This window comes from Leptonotus elevatus, chromosome 5 (assembly GCF_054856555.1).
Source record: "Leptonotus elevatus isolate MCC_2025b chromosome 5, RoL_Lele_1.0, whole genome shotgun sequence".
Taxonomy (NCBI): Eukaryota; Metazoa; Chordata; class Actinopteri; order Syngnathiformes; family Syngnathidae; genus Leptonotus; species Leptonotus elevatus.
In genome coordinates this window covers 2009148-2029885 of record NC_141243.1, presented here as the reverse complement: position 1 = coordinate 2029885, position 20738 = coordinate 2009148, and the positions used below count along the sequence as shown (strand labels likewise).

At 38.2% G+C, this 20738-nt stretch overlaps 1 protein-coding gene across 1 annotated transcript; it reads left to right on the top strand.

Annotated features, from left to right (window-relative positions):
* Window positions 1-2498: 2498 nt before the first annotated feature.
* Window positions 2499-20738, top strand: eeig1a (estrogen-induced osteoclastogenesis regulator 1a). The gene is made up of 12 exons (XM_086075782.1): window positions 2499-2614; window positions 2705-3023; window positions 13699-13819; window positions 14272-14301; window positions 15762-15878; window positions 15955-16001; window positions 16156-16310; window positions 16578-16682; window positions 16761-16959; window positions 17314-17435; window positions 18301-18370; window positions 18452-20738. The coding sequence occupies exons 2-12, from the start codon at window positions 2881-2883 to the stop codon at window positions 18495-18497; spliced, it is 1155 nt and encodes a 384-aa protein (XP_085931908.1). The 5' UTR covers window positions 2499-2614; window positions 2705-2880; the 3' UTR covers window positions 18498-20738.

Sequence of the window (20738 nt, the reverse complement as noted above, 5' to 3'; positions counted from 1 at the left end):
ACAATATCTTAATGCGTCGATCTGGAAGGAGAAACAGGAGCAAGCTCCAAACACCAGAAAGAAGCACAGAGCAGAGTTATACTATACTTCACACTGGTGGAGACAAAAGTCATATTCAGTTATTTGTCTCTGTATGCATTTGTTTTCAACGATTAACAACGAGCAATGCTGGTTTGTTGCACCGAGTGTTTCAGACAAGGCAGGGACATTTATGGGCGTAACAGACTTGCAAATAATACTTGAGAACATAGTGTGAGTACATCGCAAAATGACAATTACACAGCTACCAGTACAACCAGCACTCCTGGTTGAAACTTATGTGATAAAATGTTTGGGTATTTTTTTAATGGAGACTAAAAAGAAAATTAACCAGGTAAATGAAATATCCCTTTAGATCCCCCTATAACCTGGGCAAAAATCACTTTTGCAACATGCTGTAATAGTCTATTTTTTAGGAGACGTGTTGTAAAAATACATTTCACAATTTTAAAAAATGTCTCAATAACATGTTTGTGACCTCCTGTTTTTGTGGATCTAAGCCTGGCTCCAGGGCCACATTTGACATTTAAAGCAGACTGATCAGATGAGCCAGGATATCAGGCAAAAAATAAGAGAGAGAGAGTTGCAAATGTGTATGAAAATATGTCAAATAATTTACTTTAAACAATACATGGATATATCATAGAAATATACCGTATACTGTATTGTACACATGTTTTTTTTGTAATAATTAATTAAAATAATACATTACATACATACATTTTATTTACAATACTTCTACTTTGGCTAAATGTATTAAGCCTTGAGAATTCCTAATTCATCAGGCATCTTGTGTTGTGTCACAGGATGGAACCGTTTTGTTGTTGACGTAGTGGCAGTTGCGTCACACGACTGCAATGGTCGCACTTTAACCTGCAAAATCGCACAAACACAATGATACAGGTGAGGGGAGATAGGGGGGAATCGTTTGGCAAAACAGGGTTTGTTTTGACGCACAAAAAGTTTTATGATGTTTTTGTGCTGGTTAATGTTGAGACAAGAAGTCAACAACAAAGTGTTCCAGTGGCCAACACTTGAGGTAATAAGTGACAATATCCACAAATGTTTAAGAATACATCGTACAGACTGTATAATAAGAATCTGCCATCATTGAATTGAATTAGCGTTTGATACTCCTGCAATGGGGAAAGTATGTAATGTCTATTTTCAAACAGTGAAATTCCAAAAAATCTCTCTCTTTTTTTTAACGTATTGTCACCCTCTTAAAATAATTGCCTAAGTCATTTTTTTGCAAAAAAATATTTTTTGCCTAAATCATCTCCTCATGATGCAAATTGTTACATTTTTGTGTTTCCTGAAAAATCTGGAAAAAAAATGACTTAGGCGATTATTTTCAGAATGGTGTCGATATATAATAACAATTATTTATGTTCAGTAAAAAGGCTGCATTTATTGTATTTTAAAAAAAATAAAAACTTTATCCTTAAACATTACTGTTAAAAATGCACTTCCAATAAAGTATTGGCAAAACAGGTGGCCGGGTGGTCACTATTTTTTAACGAGTAAAAAAAATGACATGGCTGCTTTGAAGACCCCCTTTTTCTTTTATCACTCAGTTCTTTCAACCCAAATCTTAGATTTGGCAGAGGCATCTTTTGTTAAATTAGTTATAATTCTTTAATACAAAATATACAAATTTCCTCCTGTAAACATCATTAAGCATATAATTTATAAATGTATTTAAGGCAAGTTGTAAAGTGTCTGAAGTCATCTTGTTTATGTTTAACAAATTTAAAAAATCATAAATCATGCTGCTTCTAATAAGTACTGTCTCCAATGTTCTCCAATTTTGATATTGTAAATGTATAGGATCGTATGCCGAGAACCGGTTCTTGGGAGGAATAATATGACAGCCTCGCGGCTTCAAAAGTTTTGGCCTATTAAATCGATTATCCAGTAATATCCCAAAAGACGAGCTTCCTTTCGCGAGACACTTGTTTATCGCGATGGTTCGGGCTTGCCAGCTATCCGCGGCTGGCCTTAGGATATCAAGCAAATGTTAAGATATCTACAGTAGTAAGGAAATGCAGTTGAAACTTCGTATGTGCGGTCTATAGTCGAGTGAATCACAATGATCAATCTGGCTGGCGAGGTTAGTGGTCGTCATGGCTTGCTAAAAAGAGCAAATGCATGTGTTAGCCACCAGAGGACGCTGTTTTACTGCATTGAGGCCGCGTTTTGATTTGATTGTCAGCCAACGTTAACCTTCAAAATCAAGTCCGCAAGCCTTACCACGTATATAAACGGAGGTGGTATTGTTTGTCTTTACAAAAATAAAAGTTTCGAGCTTCAACAACTGCGACACATCTTCGTAAGAATCAAAATGAATGCATTTTCAGAGCTTTTATAAGTACACATGTGTCATTATATATAAATTAAACGCGATCTTGTTATTTGTTGTGTTGGCTTTGATTAACACGATTTTCTTATTTTGAAAGAGCTTTATTATCCTAGCCCCCGCTGACTGGATTAATCCTGTTCGAAGAGGGTGGAAAAGTCCTGTTTTGAGTCATTTGTTTGGGAGAATCGTCGCCGGTGGTAGAAATGTCTCCAAGTGGGTCTTCTCGCGTCACGTTTCCCCCTCTTTTATCACTTCCACTCCGCCAAATGTCGACTTTAACACAATCTTTTGGTTTGTTTCTAGCTTTCTGCATTGACTCGTCGCCGGAGAAGACGACGAACGAAGAGCAGCGGGCTGCTTCTCGGCCAAAGCGGGAATAAAACGCCACCATTAATTAAGTTCTCTTAGCGAAGTGCCAGGTTTGTTGTTTTGGAGGGTTTGACGCCATCGAAGTGGTGTGGACAGAAGACGGCAGCCGAATGGCGTTCTTCGCGAAAAAGAAGAAATTCAAGTTCCAGACTCATCTGACGCTGGAGGAGCTGAGCGCGGTGCCGTTCGTCAACGGGGTTCTGTTCTGCAAAGTTCGCCTGCTCGACGGAGACTTCGTCGCTTCCTCCTCCAGGTCAATTTTAACACTAAATATTGGTCAAAACACACAACTTGATTCTTCTTTATTCCTCCCCACGTTTGTTTTTTTCTAAAGTCCGCTGCTGTTGTGTTTTGTTGATATGGTGATGTGGATGTTTATGAGGCGTGGGAATCGTGGCCAATCACCATACTAACGAAGGTTCGGTTTAAAAATGATGGTTTCAAGACTGGGTTAGGGCTTCAAATGAAGTTTCTAATCTAGGGATGAACAATTAATCCCATTGTGTCATAGCAATGTGGTAGACTGCAATTTTCCAATAGCAAGGCTGCAATACAAATAAATAAAAACAACAATCACTGCCTTATTGGTTGTGAAGTCCTAACCCAGTCTTAAAGGCCTACTTTGAAGCCATAACCTTACTTGAATTCCTAGCAATGGCTTGAACCTACTCTCGAAACCGTAGCACTGCATTGAAACCTTAATTGGAAACCCTGAATATGTCTTGAAAGTCTAATCCTGTTTAGAAGCACTACTTGAAATAGGGCTGAATGATTTTGATCAAATTAAATAATTATTTTTATTTTTTAATTCAATAATAATTTAATAATCGTGTCTGAATTGGTTAGTTGTGTAGTTCAATAGAAAAGTCAAATTGTGACAAATACTTACCAACCGTAAAACATATATCCATTAGGATAACATTTATGGTGCAAATCTCAAATCGGAATGAAAAGCTTTCACTCCATGCTGCAAAATATTGCAGACTATATTTGTAGCACACACATAATAAATAACATTGCTGATAGATTGGATTGGATAGTTTGTGCACAGACAATAGTTGTGCAATACACTTCTTGTACACGTTTTCTTTATCCACTATTGGAAATGATGCAGATTTCTCCAGTGTGAGACTAATAAAGGTTATTATAAATAATTGATTAAATTACTGTAATATACTTTTAAGCGTATAGGCCTCCTCCCCTTAGCTAGCGTATGCGGTAGGGGTGGGACGATACGGGTAACTCACGATTCGATGTTGTGTTGATATGTGGCCCACGATAACGATAATATTGCGATACACGATATCTATGATATTAGAGCGATTTTGTCAAAATTTTTGTCGCCGATGTATCACGGCATTCAATATTTGACTGAAAAAACAAATACCCATGAAAAGGAAAACGTCTACGCATGGCTATTTTGCAGTGACCGGCAACTCACCACCTAGAGTTATTTTGCGCAAAGAGTTGTAATTGCACAAGGACTACAAGTACAAATTTTGCGCCGTTAAATGTGTGGCGTAGTGGTCAGAGCTTTCGCCCCGAGGTGCTGCTGTTGCAGTGTTGCTATGCTAGCTTTCTGCAAAAGCCATCATTTTCGACCACGCTGTAAAGGGAGGGTTAAGGCCATTGCAAATAAATTCGTCAATGGACTGTCGGCTAGTTTTGCAAATCCGTAGCGTTTCTGTTATATTTTTAAAAAAGGTCTTGCAAATTACACAGTCGTCATTTAGTGTTCTTCCGTCTACCGTACGACTCGTAAAAGCCGACGTATCACCACACTTTTGAGGGGAAACTTGCTTCCGCCTGCTTTACCTCCATTTAGGATATTAGCGCCCCCACAAACAGGACAGGAGAGATTTAGTACTGACGCTGACAGCAGTGTCAATCCATAATGTGTGTTTTTGTGCGTTTTCATTAGTGCTGTCTGTTTATTGATTATTTATTGCAACAATATATTGCAATATCGGTTATCATGATCACATTTTTATTAATCATCCAGCTTCGTGTGTTGGTGTGTATAGCACGATGTCTTCATTGACGCTATGCTCTTTCATTTGATGACTGTTGTTGTTAGAGATGATTCCTCTGCCTGGCACGGATATGATTTGTCCGAGCCAGACCTCCTCAATCTCCCCTCTGTGCGCCTCCACCTTTCTGGATGTTACATAACTGCTCCCCCCCCGCCCGCCCCTTCCTCGGTTATCATATCCACACATTCAAACAATTCTCTCCCTCTTTCTCTCCCTCCTTCTCTCGTCCAATCAGATTAGCGTTATGTCACCCGTGTGACAATGCATGTCTTTGTACCTCCCCACAGACCATTGCCTCCATCTTCCTCCCCGCCGTCACATGCTGCCAATGTGACCCGATGGTCCTGGTGTGCTGGCCGCTAGCCCACCACCGCTTTATGACATCATCGTTTCGTCTCGGCAGTGTCAATCAAATGCAGACAGGGACACGCCCATGCAGCGTCTGTCAGTCAACATGCCGCTTGACATGCCATACTATTTCGACTTGACAGAGCGTCTGCAGCATGAAATAAATAAATGTGAGAGCAGAGCGTTTTTATTTATTGATAATTAATTTTATTCATACATTTATTTTAGTATTTATTTTGACTTTTATTTGTATTTTTTTAATCTTGTTTTTTATTATTATGTTATTTTTACTTGTATTTATTCATTTAGGGATATATATTTTTGTTGTTTTTATTTCCATTTATATAAATTTTTTTGTATTAAATTTTTGAATAATATTTTTTATATCCGTTTTTAATTTTCACTTTTAGTCATTCATTTATTTTTAATTTTGCCAGTGTTGGTCCTCCATAGAGACGTGGTATCGGTACTCGCCCATCCCTACGTTGTCCTTTAGTCCTTGTTTAACTTTATAACAGTGAGAAAAATTGGCAAAAATTGGCAGATTCCACTCCCCCCCTTTTTTTCTCTTGTAATTTGTTAATGTGTAAAAAAGGAAAAAGAACGCAATAAAAATAGACAGATTTTTGCTGATTTAAAAAAAGCTAAAATCGTCTGATTAAATCGGTCAAGCCCTAATATCGCTGACACATTACTGAAGCACCTGCCAATCAATCAATATGACACTGACATGCCTGTGCAGCACCTGTCAATCACTCATGGACACTGAGACTCCTCCCATTACAATGTCAATCAATCACGCCTGTCAAACATTCACCAGTCAACAACACGCCTCCGCCGACCGCTGTCAATCAACCTGGACACGGTATTTGCCAATCAAACATGGCAACAGAGACACGCCCCTCTGCCACTCAAACACAGACACGCCCATCCACCTGGAAGACAGCAGAAGACAAAAATGTCTTATTTGCTTCCGTAACCATTTTAATAATGCGCAACCTTCCCAGCAAACTGCAAGTTTTGAAAATACTTTTTCTTGACTTGAACGTTGCTGTGATTGAGAACAGCTGCGCAGGACTTTGAAAAAAAAAAAAAAACCTCATCTCGGAATTCCTACGAGCAGCCAGCTTGAAAGGCTTTCATACTGGAATGTTTGGAAATTTGACACGTTTGAAATGTAGAACAGGAGAGCGATTTGTAAACATCCTGCTTGTGTACTTCTTACATGCAATGTTTTTTTCGGCCTTTAAACCCAAATCAGATGTTCTGATTAAAAAAAAAAAAGAGTCATTGGTTTGAAAAAAGGGAGTGAATGTTATTGCATGCAGCTGCCTCGGCCTCCTCTTGCTCTTTTTGGGGTTTTCTGGCAGCTTCCTCTCGTTCTTCTCTCCAGTTCAGCTTTTATAGCCGCTAACATTTGGACATTGTTCGCTTCCAAAACGCTTGATGTCTGCATCTTGGCTCTGCCGAGAGACCACGTGCTTCCCGGGAACAGCCAACTCAGCGAATGAGAGCACTGAAGGGGATTTCTAATATTCTATTAGCTCATCCAAACTAGTTTGATTGGTGAAAAATCGCACTTGTTTGGGAAGAGAGTGAAACTGTGTTTAGCATGCAGGATATTTTCCAAGACCCTCCCACAATTTTTAAAAATCAATAATCAAAAACGTAATTTAAAATAAATATTTGTATTGTAAGTCCAAATGGAATACAAAGATGGGAAAAACGACGTAAAAATACAATGTGTATTAAATAGCAAACAAAAGAAATTGATCAATTAGTCCACCCTCACAGACCAACACGGATTTGTCCCAGCTACTGAAGCTACGTTGTTTAGCTCCAAGTCAGCTCACATGTTGCACATCTGTGAGACGTGTTAATGAGACATCATAAATGATATCATTAATTAATAAAATAATCATTTCTGAAAGTATTTGATAGTGACAGCTCTAGTTTTACCGTTGTTGTAATGTGGTTGGTTTAATTTATTCAATCCCAGCCATTTTGACTGAAGCAACCCCCTTCACTCCTGGCTGTTTTACTGGATTTTGACTGATTTTGCAAAGCCCACACAATATTGTGTTCTTTTGCTATAAAAACTTCCCATAAGAAAGATTAGAGTCTCTTCTTTCATTAGGAATTTTTTTTTTGTATCTGTTTCCGTTTAGCAGCAATTCACATTAGAATATAGCTAAGTTTCACCATTATTTATAAATCTGTTTAGAACTGTGCGTAAATTAGCTCTTTTTTTCAACATGGCCCTGGTTGGTCTCTTTTGCTCTGCTGCCAACTGCTCTCAGTTTTGTAATAACTACAATTTCTTCAACCATTCTCTGCAGTTGAGAGGCTGCATCAAAGCCTTCTGTATGCTCTAGCGTTCAAAAAACATATAAATACGTATTTGGGACACTTAAAACATTTAAAATAGATCATATTTATACGTTTTTGAGAGCAAATGAGTTAAAATAGCCAATATCGGCTGATTTAAATCAACCCGCCAATGACTCGGTCGGGCCCAAATTTTTCCTAATATTTTTGAAGGCACTGAATTTGTCTCAAGTTTTGAATGTGTCTTTATGTACCCTTCAATTGGATGGCTACCAGTCCAGGGAGTAGCCGGTTTGCCTAACACCCGACCCCCGTGAGGCTAACCGTAACCGCCATAGAAAATGGCTGGATGGATGGCGTGCGTGTGTGCAAGGTTGAACGATGGGGGAAGTCCTTAGCTGAGCGAGAGGTTAGCCAGGAGCGCAGCTTTTTAACAGCTGCTTCCTGTTTTCAGCTTGATTTTCACCTCATTTGCATATTGTGTGTGTGTGTGTGTGTGTGTGCATTGTGTGGTAGTGAAGAAAAATCTTTATTGAAACAAGATGCGTTGTTCTCGTGTGCATGGTCGAAATGCTCTTGAGCGTGGTGAAAACACACACTAGTGGCGGGAGATGGTATTGCACCTCATTTAGCTCCAAAGTAAAAGATAGAAACCATATCTAACAAAATCGACGTGAATGTGAAGAAAAAAAAGAAAACCTTTAGAAGAAATATGAAAAATATTAAATGAAAAATACAGATGAAAAAAAAGAAAGAAAACATTAGGAACCAACACGAGACTGTGTAACAAATTATTTGATAAAAAAATGGATACAAATATTTTTTTAAATATTAGAATGTACAGATAAATAGAAATTATGTATGAAATTGAGTGATACATACAATAATAAAACATTAAAAAGTAATGTATAAACCCAATGGGGAAAAAAATTACCAAGATGCCTTCTGCCAAGTTTGGTTGCCCTGTAACCATGTATGTCCTTTTTTGCATCTTTTTCTGTTTGTTTTATGTTGCACCAGATTGAAGAAACTGCATGACAGCCACAACTCTCAGAGGCCAAATACTGTAGTAAAGATAGTTAAAAAGAAATACTGTATGCCAATAATGTCAGTTTATCATTCATTCTCCTGACTTTGTATTTCCCAGCATGGAAAAAAAAATTGTCCAGGTCACTTCCTGGCCAAACATTTCCATGTTTTTTTTTTGTTTTTTGTTTTTGCGTGTACTCTCAGTTTGACCCGAGCTGCCATCCTCGGGCCAGTCCTGACGTCACACCCGCGTCTGCTTCCTCAGCACTGGTTTATCTGACGTTTCTTCTCATGACCCGGCCCCGGAATGTGGCGTCGTGTTTGTGTTTCTGATCAGCAGGCCTCACTGTGTCCGATAACAGCTTGCACTACAGTACGTACGCAGACAGTATGCATGTGTTTATTTAAACTCAACTTTTAGGAGGATTGGAGCAGAAATCACCTGGTTTTTAGTCTTTAAAAAAAACAATTAACTAGTTGATGCTCCTTGTTGACAAACGGATCCTCTGTTCAAATGTAGAAGAAATTATTTTATTCTATTTCAAAAATCATTTCAGAAGATGTTAGCAGACTCTTTTAGCTTAGCATCCTTTGATGCTAATGATAGTTTCTCTTCTTCTTCCTGACTCGAGTACCTAACACGGAACTTTAACGTGTAATTTTAAAGTAGTAATACAAAGTATGTAAAAATAAGTAGAAAAATATTTTTGGTTTGGTTTTGTAAACTAACTACACGTTGAAGTCAACTTGCAATATTTACAGTAAATTGGAAGCCAACATGTTTAGCTTTTTTTCATGAAACAAAGAAAGTGTTTATCATTTAAAAAAAAAAAAAAGGAAAGAAAATTGAAAATATATAAATACTTATTTTGGTCCAAACGAGAGTGTGTGTTTGATCACAGAAATTCAACAAATGTTCTTACAAAATATTTTAAACATTTTACAAATAAAATAAATTAATTTCTTATTTAAAAAAATAAATGAACATGGTCTGGAACATATGTGAACAATGCTTTTTTTTTCAACTTGAACTAAAAAAAATATCACAAATTGTATTTGTGGGATGATAACTGTCGTTTCAAAAATTCACACAGTTCCAAACTACATGCGTAAAACAACAAACATTTTTGATGTTTTGTTTTGAAATAAACACATTATGTTCATTTTTTGGAATAAAAAAAAAATCCATATTTTGAGTGAACCTGCAAATTAAAACTTTAAAATAAATAGTTTTGTGAACAGTTGTTGTTCATGTTTTCTTTCTTTCTTTTTGTGTGGGTGTAAAAGATGCTTGTGTTAAAAAGAAAATGCCAATTTTGGTCAGGACCACAGTACAAAATGATGCGTGAACATAAAAAAAAAATAACAATTATTAAAATTATATTTTACTTTGCTATTTATTTTTATTTAATTTTTTACTTTTAAAATAGGATGCTGGAAGCGTTTCCTATTATTTGTATTTATTTATTTATGTTTTAAATCTTATTTTGGAAGCAATGGTTGACCGGTGCACTCACAAGGCCCACTTCCTGGTTGAAACTGATTGGTGGACACATCCTGGCGTGTTTGAATGTAGTTTCCTTTTGCTGTTGTTTGTGAAAAGGAGAAACAATCGTCCTTCTTGATGAATTAGCCCTCGTGATGTTGTCATTTGAGGAACAAATATTTAGAAAGAAGTGCGAAAGGTTAGGAGAACAACTCGCTTGACCTTCCAAACAAATTGTGGAGAGCAAGCAGAAATCAGAAATGCGCTGCGGGCTCGCGAGCGTCACATTGTGACGTCTCCATGGAGACCCAACAAAGCTGATGCTGCTTAGGAATGTTGTTCTTCCTCTTTAATCGCTCTGGTCGACCACCCGCGTCACTCCTGATAAGAACGCCTCAGCAGAAGCTTCCTACGAGCTCATGGGATTAAATCCTGATTTTAAAACAATTTACTTCTAATTAAGTCGAACTTATGATGTAACGATACAATTAGATAGAATGTAAAGTCAGTTTTTTTCCACGTGATCATGTTTATATTCATGCTTTCGTATGCATTCTTAGTGTTATCATTTGTTCAATTGAACTTTGCCTTTTTAAATTCTACATTTCAAATGCAACTCTGATAAAGATGACATGTTTTGGCATGCGATAAAGATGTTTCGTTTTTATTTTGAGGTCGTCACATTCATGGCAAAGAAAATAACGGAGTAGAAGAAATGATTTAAGGACGTCATGCATAAATCATCTTTTGTCAGTAACCTCGATCTTTATGTACTGCTCTAAAGCTGAATGCATCTTTTCATGCTTTTTGCATGTTTTTCTACTTGAAAATTCATCTCCAAACAGATACTAAAGGGCAAAATATTATAAAACCAACATATGTTTTGCCTGTAATTTTTTTAAAATAAGCATTAAGGGACCCAGAAACGTAATTCCCTTGTATATATTTTAAAATAATCAGCCAATTGCTCTGTTTTTCAGAATTTTTTTTCTGCCAAATATCATAATCAGAATCTTCCTTAAAAAATGTATACAATTTAAACTGTAAGTGACAATAAACTTCTTGAAATTTATTTTTGAAGAACTTTCCGCGATCCAACCTACTGTTTGTTGTGAAGTGAGTTAAGTTCACTGCCATCATAAAGCACTCATAATCTCACATTTTTGCTAATTTCTCTAAAAAGGCATATGTTGGGTCAATCGTATTGCAAGGGCTCTCTGTAAATCCATCCGTATCACGATTCATAGGTCACGATTCAATTTGATGCCGATTAATCCCGATACAAATCTATAAATTGATTATTGAGATTTTTTTTCTCAATTTTAGAAAATACTAATCCGTAAATTTATACATGTACACTCTAAGGTTTGTGTGAAAATATTTGTATCTATCTGAAACTTCAGGCTTATAACTGAGCCACTGTTTTAACAAGCGGGTTGCAGTTTGTTTCATGTTTGAACAATAAAATATTAAGGCTTACTGTTCCATTAATATAACATTCTTCCATGCTTAACGTGTGAACCCTAAGTAAGACGTTTTGTTGAATATTTACATCAAAAATGTATCTTTAAACATCGATTCGACCACATATTAAATCCATTTGAGAATTGCGCACTGTAATAATGCAATATATTGCCAAATAGATTTTTTTTTTTTAACACCTCTACCGGCTACAGATTATTTTTATTCCCATTCTTTCTTATGGGGGAAAATCTTACCAATTCCTTACCCAATATGTTAACTATAGGTAGATTTATATATATGTGTCTATATATATTTCCCTTAAGTACCATGAAGAATGTTGCCCACCGGAGGTTGTCGAAAGCGCGGCGAAAAGTGACCATGTGGAAAAAATCACATGCTTACTCGCAGGGGCCATGTTGAACAATGGCAGTGGGGGAAGGGGCGAGTGTGTGAAGCAGCTGCCACCAATACACGCCGTACCGTATACGTGTGTGTGTTTGCGTATGTGTTTAGTTTCCCAGTCATGTCCGAGCTTTAACACGAGGCACTTGGTCACCATGGAGATGCCCGCCTATCTTTCCTTGTAAGATAGAAGAAGCCTAAGCTGGTGTTGTGTTGTGGATGACAGCAAACCTCTATTTATCATGTGGAAAAAAGTTGCAGAATGTGATAAGATTTCCTAAAAAAGGACAGTATGTCAAAGTGCTGACTTTGCTTGGAATGGCCACACACCAAAAGTTCTGACGAAAGATGAGTTCGTAGACGTTTAAAATTCTTGCCAATGCTTTGTCCTGGTCCCGATCTTACGATCCGCCATTTCCTTCGAGCCATAAGAAAGGGCTTACGCCGGTTTTGCCGAATGCAAAAGTTGGTTAAGCATAATCCTTATTAAATTGGGAGCCTTTCCTTCGTAAATCTCACTACTGCTTGTGGAATCGCGTCATACTACACTGAAGGCGTTCTTCATAAATTCCAACTGGCATTCCAGTTATACTCTTGTACAAACCCACTAAAAAGCGAGTATTTAAGATGCCTACAAATCGGCTCTATATCGAGGTTGCGAAAGGTTCACTGCACTGCGTGCTGGCCCTTTGGAAGCAAATGACAGGACTTGTTAATGACATGACGTTTCGGAACGTTCCTTAATGAGCGCGTTGCCTTTCCAAGAAAAAACTTCTCATTTCCAGCAAATTGCCTCTTTCATGTTTTCCTCTTTTAGCGTTTCGAGACGGCGGTAATTATCCCCAAAATAACACGACAGAGTGCTTGCAGCTGCCTGGTCCACTTTATGAACTTTCTTTGGGAAAGGTTGCATCCATTAGTGCGCTTCTGCGCTGCAACAATGATCATATTAGTTTCCTTGAACTCTGACCTTGCTGGGTCGACTTACTTAGGCTATACAGCAAAGCGGCCAAGCTTCCTGTGACTTTTCAGGCATGTTAACGAGACTATTTTGCGGGTCTATTCATGACAGAGACACCAAATTTTCTTGTTGCTGGAAGCTGAATTTCCCCCCCCAAAAATCTTGTGGTTGAGTTATTGGAGTTTTGTTGTTTTATGGTGAGTCAGCATTTTTTTCCCCTACCATGCTAATCTCACAGATGATGACAAAAACTCACGTTGCTCACAATTTAGTGTCATCCATCGATCTAATGGGCAGATTGGTAGAAATGTGAACAAAATCTCTAGGAAGAGTCTGCTTCTCCAGGATAAAAAATGACCCTAAAATGGTGGCTTTAAACCAAAATGGAAGACTTCTTTTCTGGTATGGCTTCTTGTGAGATATCTGTGGGACCAATGAATTAATTAATTAAAAACAAAAACAAAAAAAACGGAGTGAAAAGTTTGTCTTTGAAGGATCCCTGTAAATGGCCACATTGACCCGATGATGGCCACTTCAAACCAGAAAACAAACTTCCGGTGTCTTTTTTTGTGCGGATCTGCTTATAATAGGCATGCCTACCAAATTTAAAGTTGTTTGGTGCGAGAAGCCTTGGGGTCAGAATTTTCCCCCCAAAACTGTAATGAGCTGAAATTGGCCTGTTCAAGTCAAAAATAGCTGACTTCCTGTTTCCCTCATGAATGTGCCTACCATTTTTCATGTTGCCAAGTCAAAATGGCAGAATTTTATTAATATTTACATTTCTTTCTTGTTTTTTTTGTTTTTTTGTTTTTTTAACAGCATGTCCCGGCATTGGCATTCCTCAACTTTTTGTGTGTGCGCGCGTGTGTGTGTGCAGGGAGGAAGTCCGTGAGAACTGCGTACGATGGAGGAAGAGGTTCTCCTTTGTGTCCAAGATGAGTGCAAACCCGCACACGGGCGTGCTGGACCCGTCCGTCTGCCGGGTGTCTGTCAGGAAGGTAAATGATGGACAGAAAATGTCTGCAAATGTTTCACATAGTCTCCCTTTCACGCTGCCAGCAAAAACATGGGCTTTTTCTGCCTTTTTTTTTCTTCTTTTTTTTTTCTTTTTCTCTAAGACCTCAGTATTGTTCATTCAGAAATGTCATCATCATTGCTCTTTTATTTTTTTTATTTTTTTATTATTTTTTATTTTTATTTTTTATTTTTATATTTTTGTGTGTGCGTGTATTTGTTAGCTCACCTTTTTCTGCCTTTTTCTATTTGTCATTGTCCCGCGTAAATGTCATCAACGTGTAAAGTCAATACGGCGATATTCCGCCTTTGGAGGTTAACAGTGGCGGGAAGGTGCCATGACACCAAGACAGAAGTGTAAATTAAAGGTTCAGAATGTCAGGTATGAATGGGCTTATTTGGTTAACGGGTCCTTCTTCCTGTTTTTGTCCCACAGGAGCTGAAAGGCGGGAAAGCGTACACAAAGGTACGAGACCCCCCCAAATACAAAAATAAAGTATTTGTCCGCCATCCTTCCGACACCTCCGCTACTCCGAGTCCCGTGTGTCGTTTCCTGTAATTTGCTAAATTTAGCCGACTTCGCTCCTTGGAAGTGAAGCTTCCTCGCGTGCACCTCGAAGAAAAACAGAAGCCGGCGGAAAATCCAGGAAATGCAAAGAATGAAGAATGGCGACCTTTTGCTCGGGAGTCCTGCCAACTTAATGGAACAGTGTGACTGCCCATTTTTATCTGATGAACTAATTTGAGAATTTAGATGACAAATTTTTTTGTATTTAGATCATGAAAATCTTGTGAATCTACAATACAGAAAACTTTTCTTTTTTTTTTAAATCAAATTTAGACAAAACTTGCATGCACAAATTTGGATAAAAACAAAATTATAAGCCCAAATGTAGATCACAAACTTACAAGCATGAATTTGGATAACAAATAAATTGTAGGCCAAATTTTGACAAAAATAATAATAATGCAAGTGCGGATTCAAATCACAAAATATTGTGAATTGAGAAAACAAAAAGCTTAGGAATTCAGAATTACATCATCAAAACCCGACACATCGTACATGACACAAAACCTTGCAAACGCTAATTAAACCAGTTTAGATCACGTGAGTGAGAAGAATATACATAACAAAAAATTGGATAACAAAAATCATGCAAGTATACATTTAGAACTTCTAATGCTAATTTATGTTTAAAAACATTTTTTAAGTTCTTGAGTGTAAATCTAGGTAACAAAAACATTTAATCGCAAATTAGGATCTCACAAAGAGTAACTGCAGGTTTAGATAAAAAAAAACTTAAAAAGCTTGAATTTAGACAACAAAAACAATACTAAAAGTGGAAGAAGCTCAAGAACTTTGCAGCTACGAACGTATCTGATTGGAGCCTTTTAGTTCCAGGAAGTCCCTGTCACTTTAGGTGTGTGTAGTTCCTGGAAATAACATTTTCCATTAATCCATTATTTAAAAAAAAAAAAAATTATGTATTCAATTACCAAAATTCAACTTGAAAGAAAATGAATTAGCAACAAAGTGAAATAATAATGCATTAAAATAATAGCAATACAAGAACAATAAATAAAAAGAAAAAAACAATTGTTCCTGGTTTGCGCGCTTTGGCTTCTGAGAGACAGAAAACCCCAACTGGGTCAGTGGGATGTTATTGAACAGTTTAAATCACACCCAGGGGAGGGCAGAAGACACACAATGAGAAGCCAAAATCAAAGTCACTATTACATTTTGATGAATTTCCCAGCCCTCTTAATATAAGGTCTGATGTGTTCAGTGCTATACTGTAATCAAAATGTTGCCCTGTCTTAATTTATCGGGGCCCAAAGAAGACCCCCGCTTAGTGCGGTAATACTTTGGCGAGGTCTGAATGTGACTTTTGACTCCTTCGGGACCCTGCGTCTCCCCCCCCCCAGCTGGGCTTCGCAGACCTGAACATGGCGGAGTTTGCTGGCTCGGGTTCCACGGTGCGCTGCTGCCTGCTGGAGGGCTACGACACCAAGAACACGCGCCAGGACAATTCCATTCTCAAGGTTAGCATCTCTTAGCGTCGGCTAGATAGCGTTTGACCACCAGTGGCAAAACTGTTTTTGTGTGTCTTTTTGAAAGGTAATCATCGGGATGACCCTCCTGTCTGGAGACCCCTGTTTTAAAACGTGAGTTCTTTTTTTTTGGGGGGGATTGAGAAACTTTGACTTTTTAGCTGGAGGGAAAAGCAGTTTTAAATTATGATTGCATTGTTTTTCTGGGAAGCTTTTTATTGCTAAAGCTTTTTGTTTTGTTTTTTTGGTGTGTTTTTCCTTCTTTCAGCCCGCCCAGCACGGCCAAGAGCATCTCCGTCGCGGGACGTGAGCACACCCTGCAGCTGGACTGCAAGGGGGAGGGAACCAAGGCGGAACCCGGGCCGCCTGGAGGGATTTCTCTTGGCCGAACGCCCAAACATCGACCCTCCATCGTTAGTTCAGGTACACATTAACGCTACTAATAATATTACTTGAACTGATAGCACATCTAGAACTTGATGTAAAACCGCAACTAATCTGTGTTTCAAGTGCAAATTTCAAATATACATCAAACTTGTGAGCACAGATTTCGATTACAAAGGAACAAAACAAGCAATTAGAAATTTCGATTTAAAAAAAAAAACTGTTGCACACTTTTAGATGGCTGCAAACTTGGAGTTGTTCATTTTGTCTAAACTGACCAAATGTGTGTGCTTTTGTTGCGCTCAGGTCTTCTGGAAGACCCTGAAAGTAATCCGTGTGTTCCCGGGGAACTTTTCCAATCGGGACATTCTCGCAACTCCAGCTACGCCAGCCAGCACAGCAAAATCTCCGGTTTGTCTTCCTTCCCGAACAGGAATTGGCCTTTAGCTTAGCATGTAGCTTTAGCTTAATCCCTCCCGTGTCCTGCAGGCTACAGCACGGAGCACTCTTGCTCCTCCAGCCTGTCGGACTTGACGCACCGCAGGAACACCTCCACCGGCAGCAGCACCTCGGGGGGTCTTGGGGGCTTTGCCACCGACATCCCCGCTGACGGAGAAAGAGAAGCTGGGCGCTCCGAGAGACCGCACCGGCCACCCAGGCCGCTCCTGCCAAACAACAGGCCACCCAGGTGCACATCTGCCCTCCATTTTAGATACTGAGTGTGACACAAAAATTGCATTTGGGGGGGCACATGGATTGGAATGGACTTTTTCTAATAAGAAAAAACAATTTATACCGATCCAGTGGATCAGATCAAAGTACCCCTACTTTAGATCACAACAAAATGTTGTGAAATTCAAAATTGCCTAACAAAAAAACGCAAGAGCAAATTTACATTAAAAAAAAGCTGTAAAAGCAAATTAAGATAACAAAAATCTTGTAAGCGGGGAGGAATCTCAGTGAGAAAAAAACGAAGAATGTGCCCCATCTCCCACCCTCCATTTTTGGACCTCCAAAGTCACGTTTTGTGTGTCGGTTGCAGGAGGAAGCAGGACTCTGTGGAGAGTCAGCCATCTTGGGTGAACGACACTCGCATGGACGCAGACGACATCGTGGAGAAGATTGTCCAGAGCCAAAACTTTGAGGACGTCAACAACACTGAAGGTGCTCAAAAATGATTTTTATTTTTATTTTAATTGTTATTTATTCTTCTTCGATTTACAAGGTATAATGCAAATTGAGCCCCGTCATTCCTTGATGAGGTAAAAAAGTTCAAATGTGACATGTAAAAAATAGTATCTTCATTATGAAATAGTAATAATACATGTTCATATACTTTTTTACTATTTATACTATAATGATTTAACCATCTATTTTAAATAAAAGTGTTTAAGATAAATGTAAGATTGTTGCATTTTACTCATTAAAAAATTTTATATTTACAATAAAATATATAGATTATATTTGACATCTGTATTTTATACATAAAAACACACACATACATTTGTATACATATTTATTGCATGTTAAAATAGTGCATTATTTTATTAAAATAATACTTTATTTTAATACACAATTCATTCTATTTTTTAGTTAAGTAAATAATTGATAAATTCATGTTTAATTAAATTATAAATATAAATTTAAATTATTACTTTAAAGTAACTTATTTTAATATATACAGCAACAAATATAGACGTAATTTTGTAAATATAAAAATGCTTATATAATGTATTAATTTATTGTAAATTTTTAAATAAAGCAAAAATAGTATGAGTTTTCTGTATACATTAAACTTAATTAAAATTTATTGACTTAAATTATCATTAGATTTATTAAAAGTAGATATTTTAATATGCATAATTTATTAATATGTATTTGTAAACATAACAAAATTTGTATCCATGTATAATTTTTTTCCAAATTAACTATTTAATTATGAAAAAGACATGATGTGAACAGGGATGGCACGCTTTCTTTTGTGCTAAGCTAACATGTAGCATCCGTTGTATCTCCGCCCCCCACGCAGACAGCAACCTGCGTCTGTTTGTCAATCGAGACGGCAGCACCGCGCTCAGCGCCATCCGGCTGGGCAACAGGTGAGTGGGCCGCCATCTGGCCTCGCGTCCGCTATCTTGCGCATCTGGAACGGCGCTGACTGGTCGCTGTGTCCCCCTCAGGGTGTCGGCCGGCGGCTACGAGCCGGTGGTCATCGAGAGCCACTAGACGGGATGGATCCCCCCCCGCCCACCGCCCGCCACCCGCCACCCGCCACCTCTCCCCTGCCGGCTTCAGCTGGTCTGAAGTGGGAAAGACGCAGCAATTTGCACTTTAACCACCGGTTGCCATCTTGTTTCAGACACAGAGATCCTCGTGGTGTCCTTGGGGTCGTCACCATCATTAAAACGGTGATTATAGTATTGACATAGCTGGATCAAATATCGATATCATGAGTAGGGCCTGAGCCGATATTGACTCTTTTAAAATCTATATTTAGTCCGCTTATCTTATTTTTTCCCCAATTTGTTCGTTTTTTATTTTGTACACGAAAACACATTCCAACGTAATACAAAGATAACGACATTCAAACATTGCCCCGCCCGCGCCCAAAATTTAAAAAAATCTGCAGTTAAGAACAAAGAATTGAAAATCTTAAAATGTTCTGCCTGCAATTCATATCTTTATTGTTGTCAACGATCGGAAACAAAACAGTTGTTTTATTCATTATATATTTGAATTAATCGGATGATTAATCGCTTATTGGAATTTTATTCTGCCAAATATCAGAATCGGCATCAGCCTCGACAAAATCTGAACAGATCGTGGCATTATTGTGCTCCATTGTCTCACTGTAATATTTCATATTATAAATAAGCTGCACACACATTATGGATCAGATATCGATAATGTTGTTATCCATTGTCATATCTTATCATGGGATTTTACTTGCACAGTTAAATTGCGAGACGTGCGTGCTCCATCACTTTACATAAGGGTTCGTTTACACAATACACGTAAATGTGCCTGCAGCCCGTTAGGACAATTTTTGCCGTTTTAATATGTTGGAAATTGTCTCTTGTTTTTTTTTTCTTTAACATACGGGTTGCGGCTGTATCGTGATTCTGTCATCTCATTTTCAACAAAATGCCGCCAAATGTTTCTAAAGTGCAGCATGACTTGCCGAGGACACCAGGACGACTTCAATTGTCTTTCGATTTCATAATCACACAAAGGTTTGTGATGCCGCAGGCAAAAATGTTTCGTTTGCTTATTAGCACCTACGGTTCATTTGAGTGTGTGAAACTCCAGTGAAGTTTCCATGGCCCCTTTTGTGTTATAAGCAATTGTCGCTGACGTGTGAACGCGCTTCGGACACAGCGATGTCCAGCGGCAGTCAGATTTGTGTGCAAAGCCCCTTTCACGCTGCCAGTCAGAGACATTGCATTTAAGCTGCCGTTCACACATTCAGATAATTAGATGGTGACAGTGTGTTGAACGCAATTGTCACCATCTTCCAGATGCTGATGTCACGCAATTGTTGATTCGGATTTAGTCGGATATGACATCGGAAGCCCAAATTCGGAGATCGACTTGAACTCCCCCAAACCCTTGTTTTCAGTACCTACTGACACCGACCGACGAGTGTGTGAAACCTCAATCCCTGCTGGATCGGGGAATCCCAAAGTGAGCCACTTTGTAAGTTTTCGTAGTTTTCGGAGCCTGTGACTGTTTCGCTTTCTGAGCCCGAAGCGTCGTCGCCTCCAGCGAGAACGCCAATGACGGCCAAGAAACACAAGGCATCCCTTTTTTTTTTTTTCTCCTTAATTTTCAGCCATCTTAGAAGCTGGGTTTTGATTTTGTGAACCTCATCTGTGGCCGCTCTGCTGCCCCCTGGTGGGGCAACCAGTGTTTACAGTCAACATAGCTCACAAAAAGCTTGTGGAAAAGCAAAGAAATGTTTACAAAGAGCTGGTTGCTTGAAACCTTTTCTTTGCCGTCATTTTTTTTTTTATCCGTTTTCTTCAACTTTAGGAATTATTTTTGAATGGTTGCTACCAAAACATTGACAATACATTTTTTCTTCTTCTTTTTTTCCCTCTCTTTACAACGTTTTTGATTGTCACACTACTTTTTGTTGTCTAAGAATGCACATGCATGGTTAGATTTAATTCACGTTTTGGGGAAGAACCACTAATTTGTCAGGTTTACACCACCTATTATACTTGTACTCTTTAAAAAAAAAAAAGAAGCATTTATTTATATTTTTTTGTTCTTTTATTCTATGATGGTTTTGTCCGGAGGATGGCTGATTATAAGCTATGCACACAACTCGCCTTTCTTCGTTTTTTTTCCTACCACTATTGAAATTCTAACAAGAGTATTTGTATAATAACAAAGCTAGTATTTAGCCAAGGTATAGAAAATGACCTTTGTAACACTTCTAAACAATAAAAAAGTTACAATGAT

Bases quoted from the DNA above. Each gene is read 5' to 3' on its own strand.
- eeig1a (XM_086075782.1), top strand. From the start codon at position 2,881: ATGGCGTTCTTCGCGAAAAAGAAGAAATTCAAGTTCCAGACTCATCTG. The intron at 15,879-15,954 runs GTTAGCATCTCT...TCTTTTTGAAAG, and splicing joins AGGACAATTCCATTCTCAAG to GTAATCATCGGGATGACCCT. The intron at 16,002-16,155 runs GTGAGTTCTTTT...TCCTTCTTTCAG, and splicing joins GGAGACCCCTGTTTTAAAAC to CCCGCCCAGCACGGCCAAGA.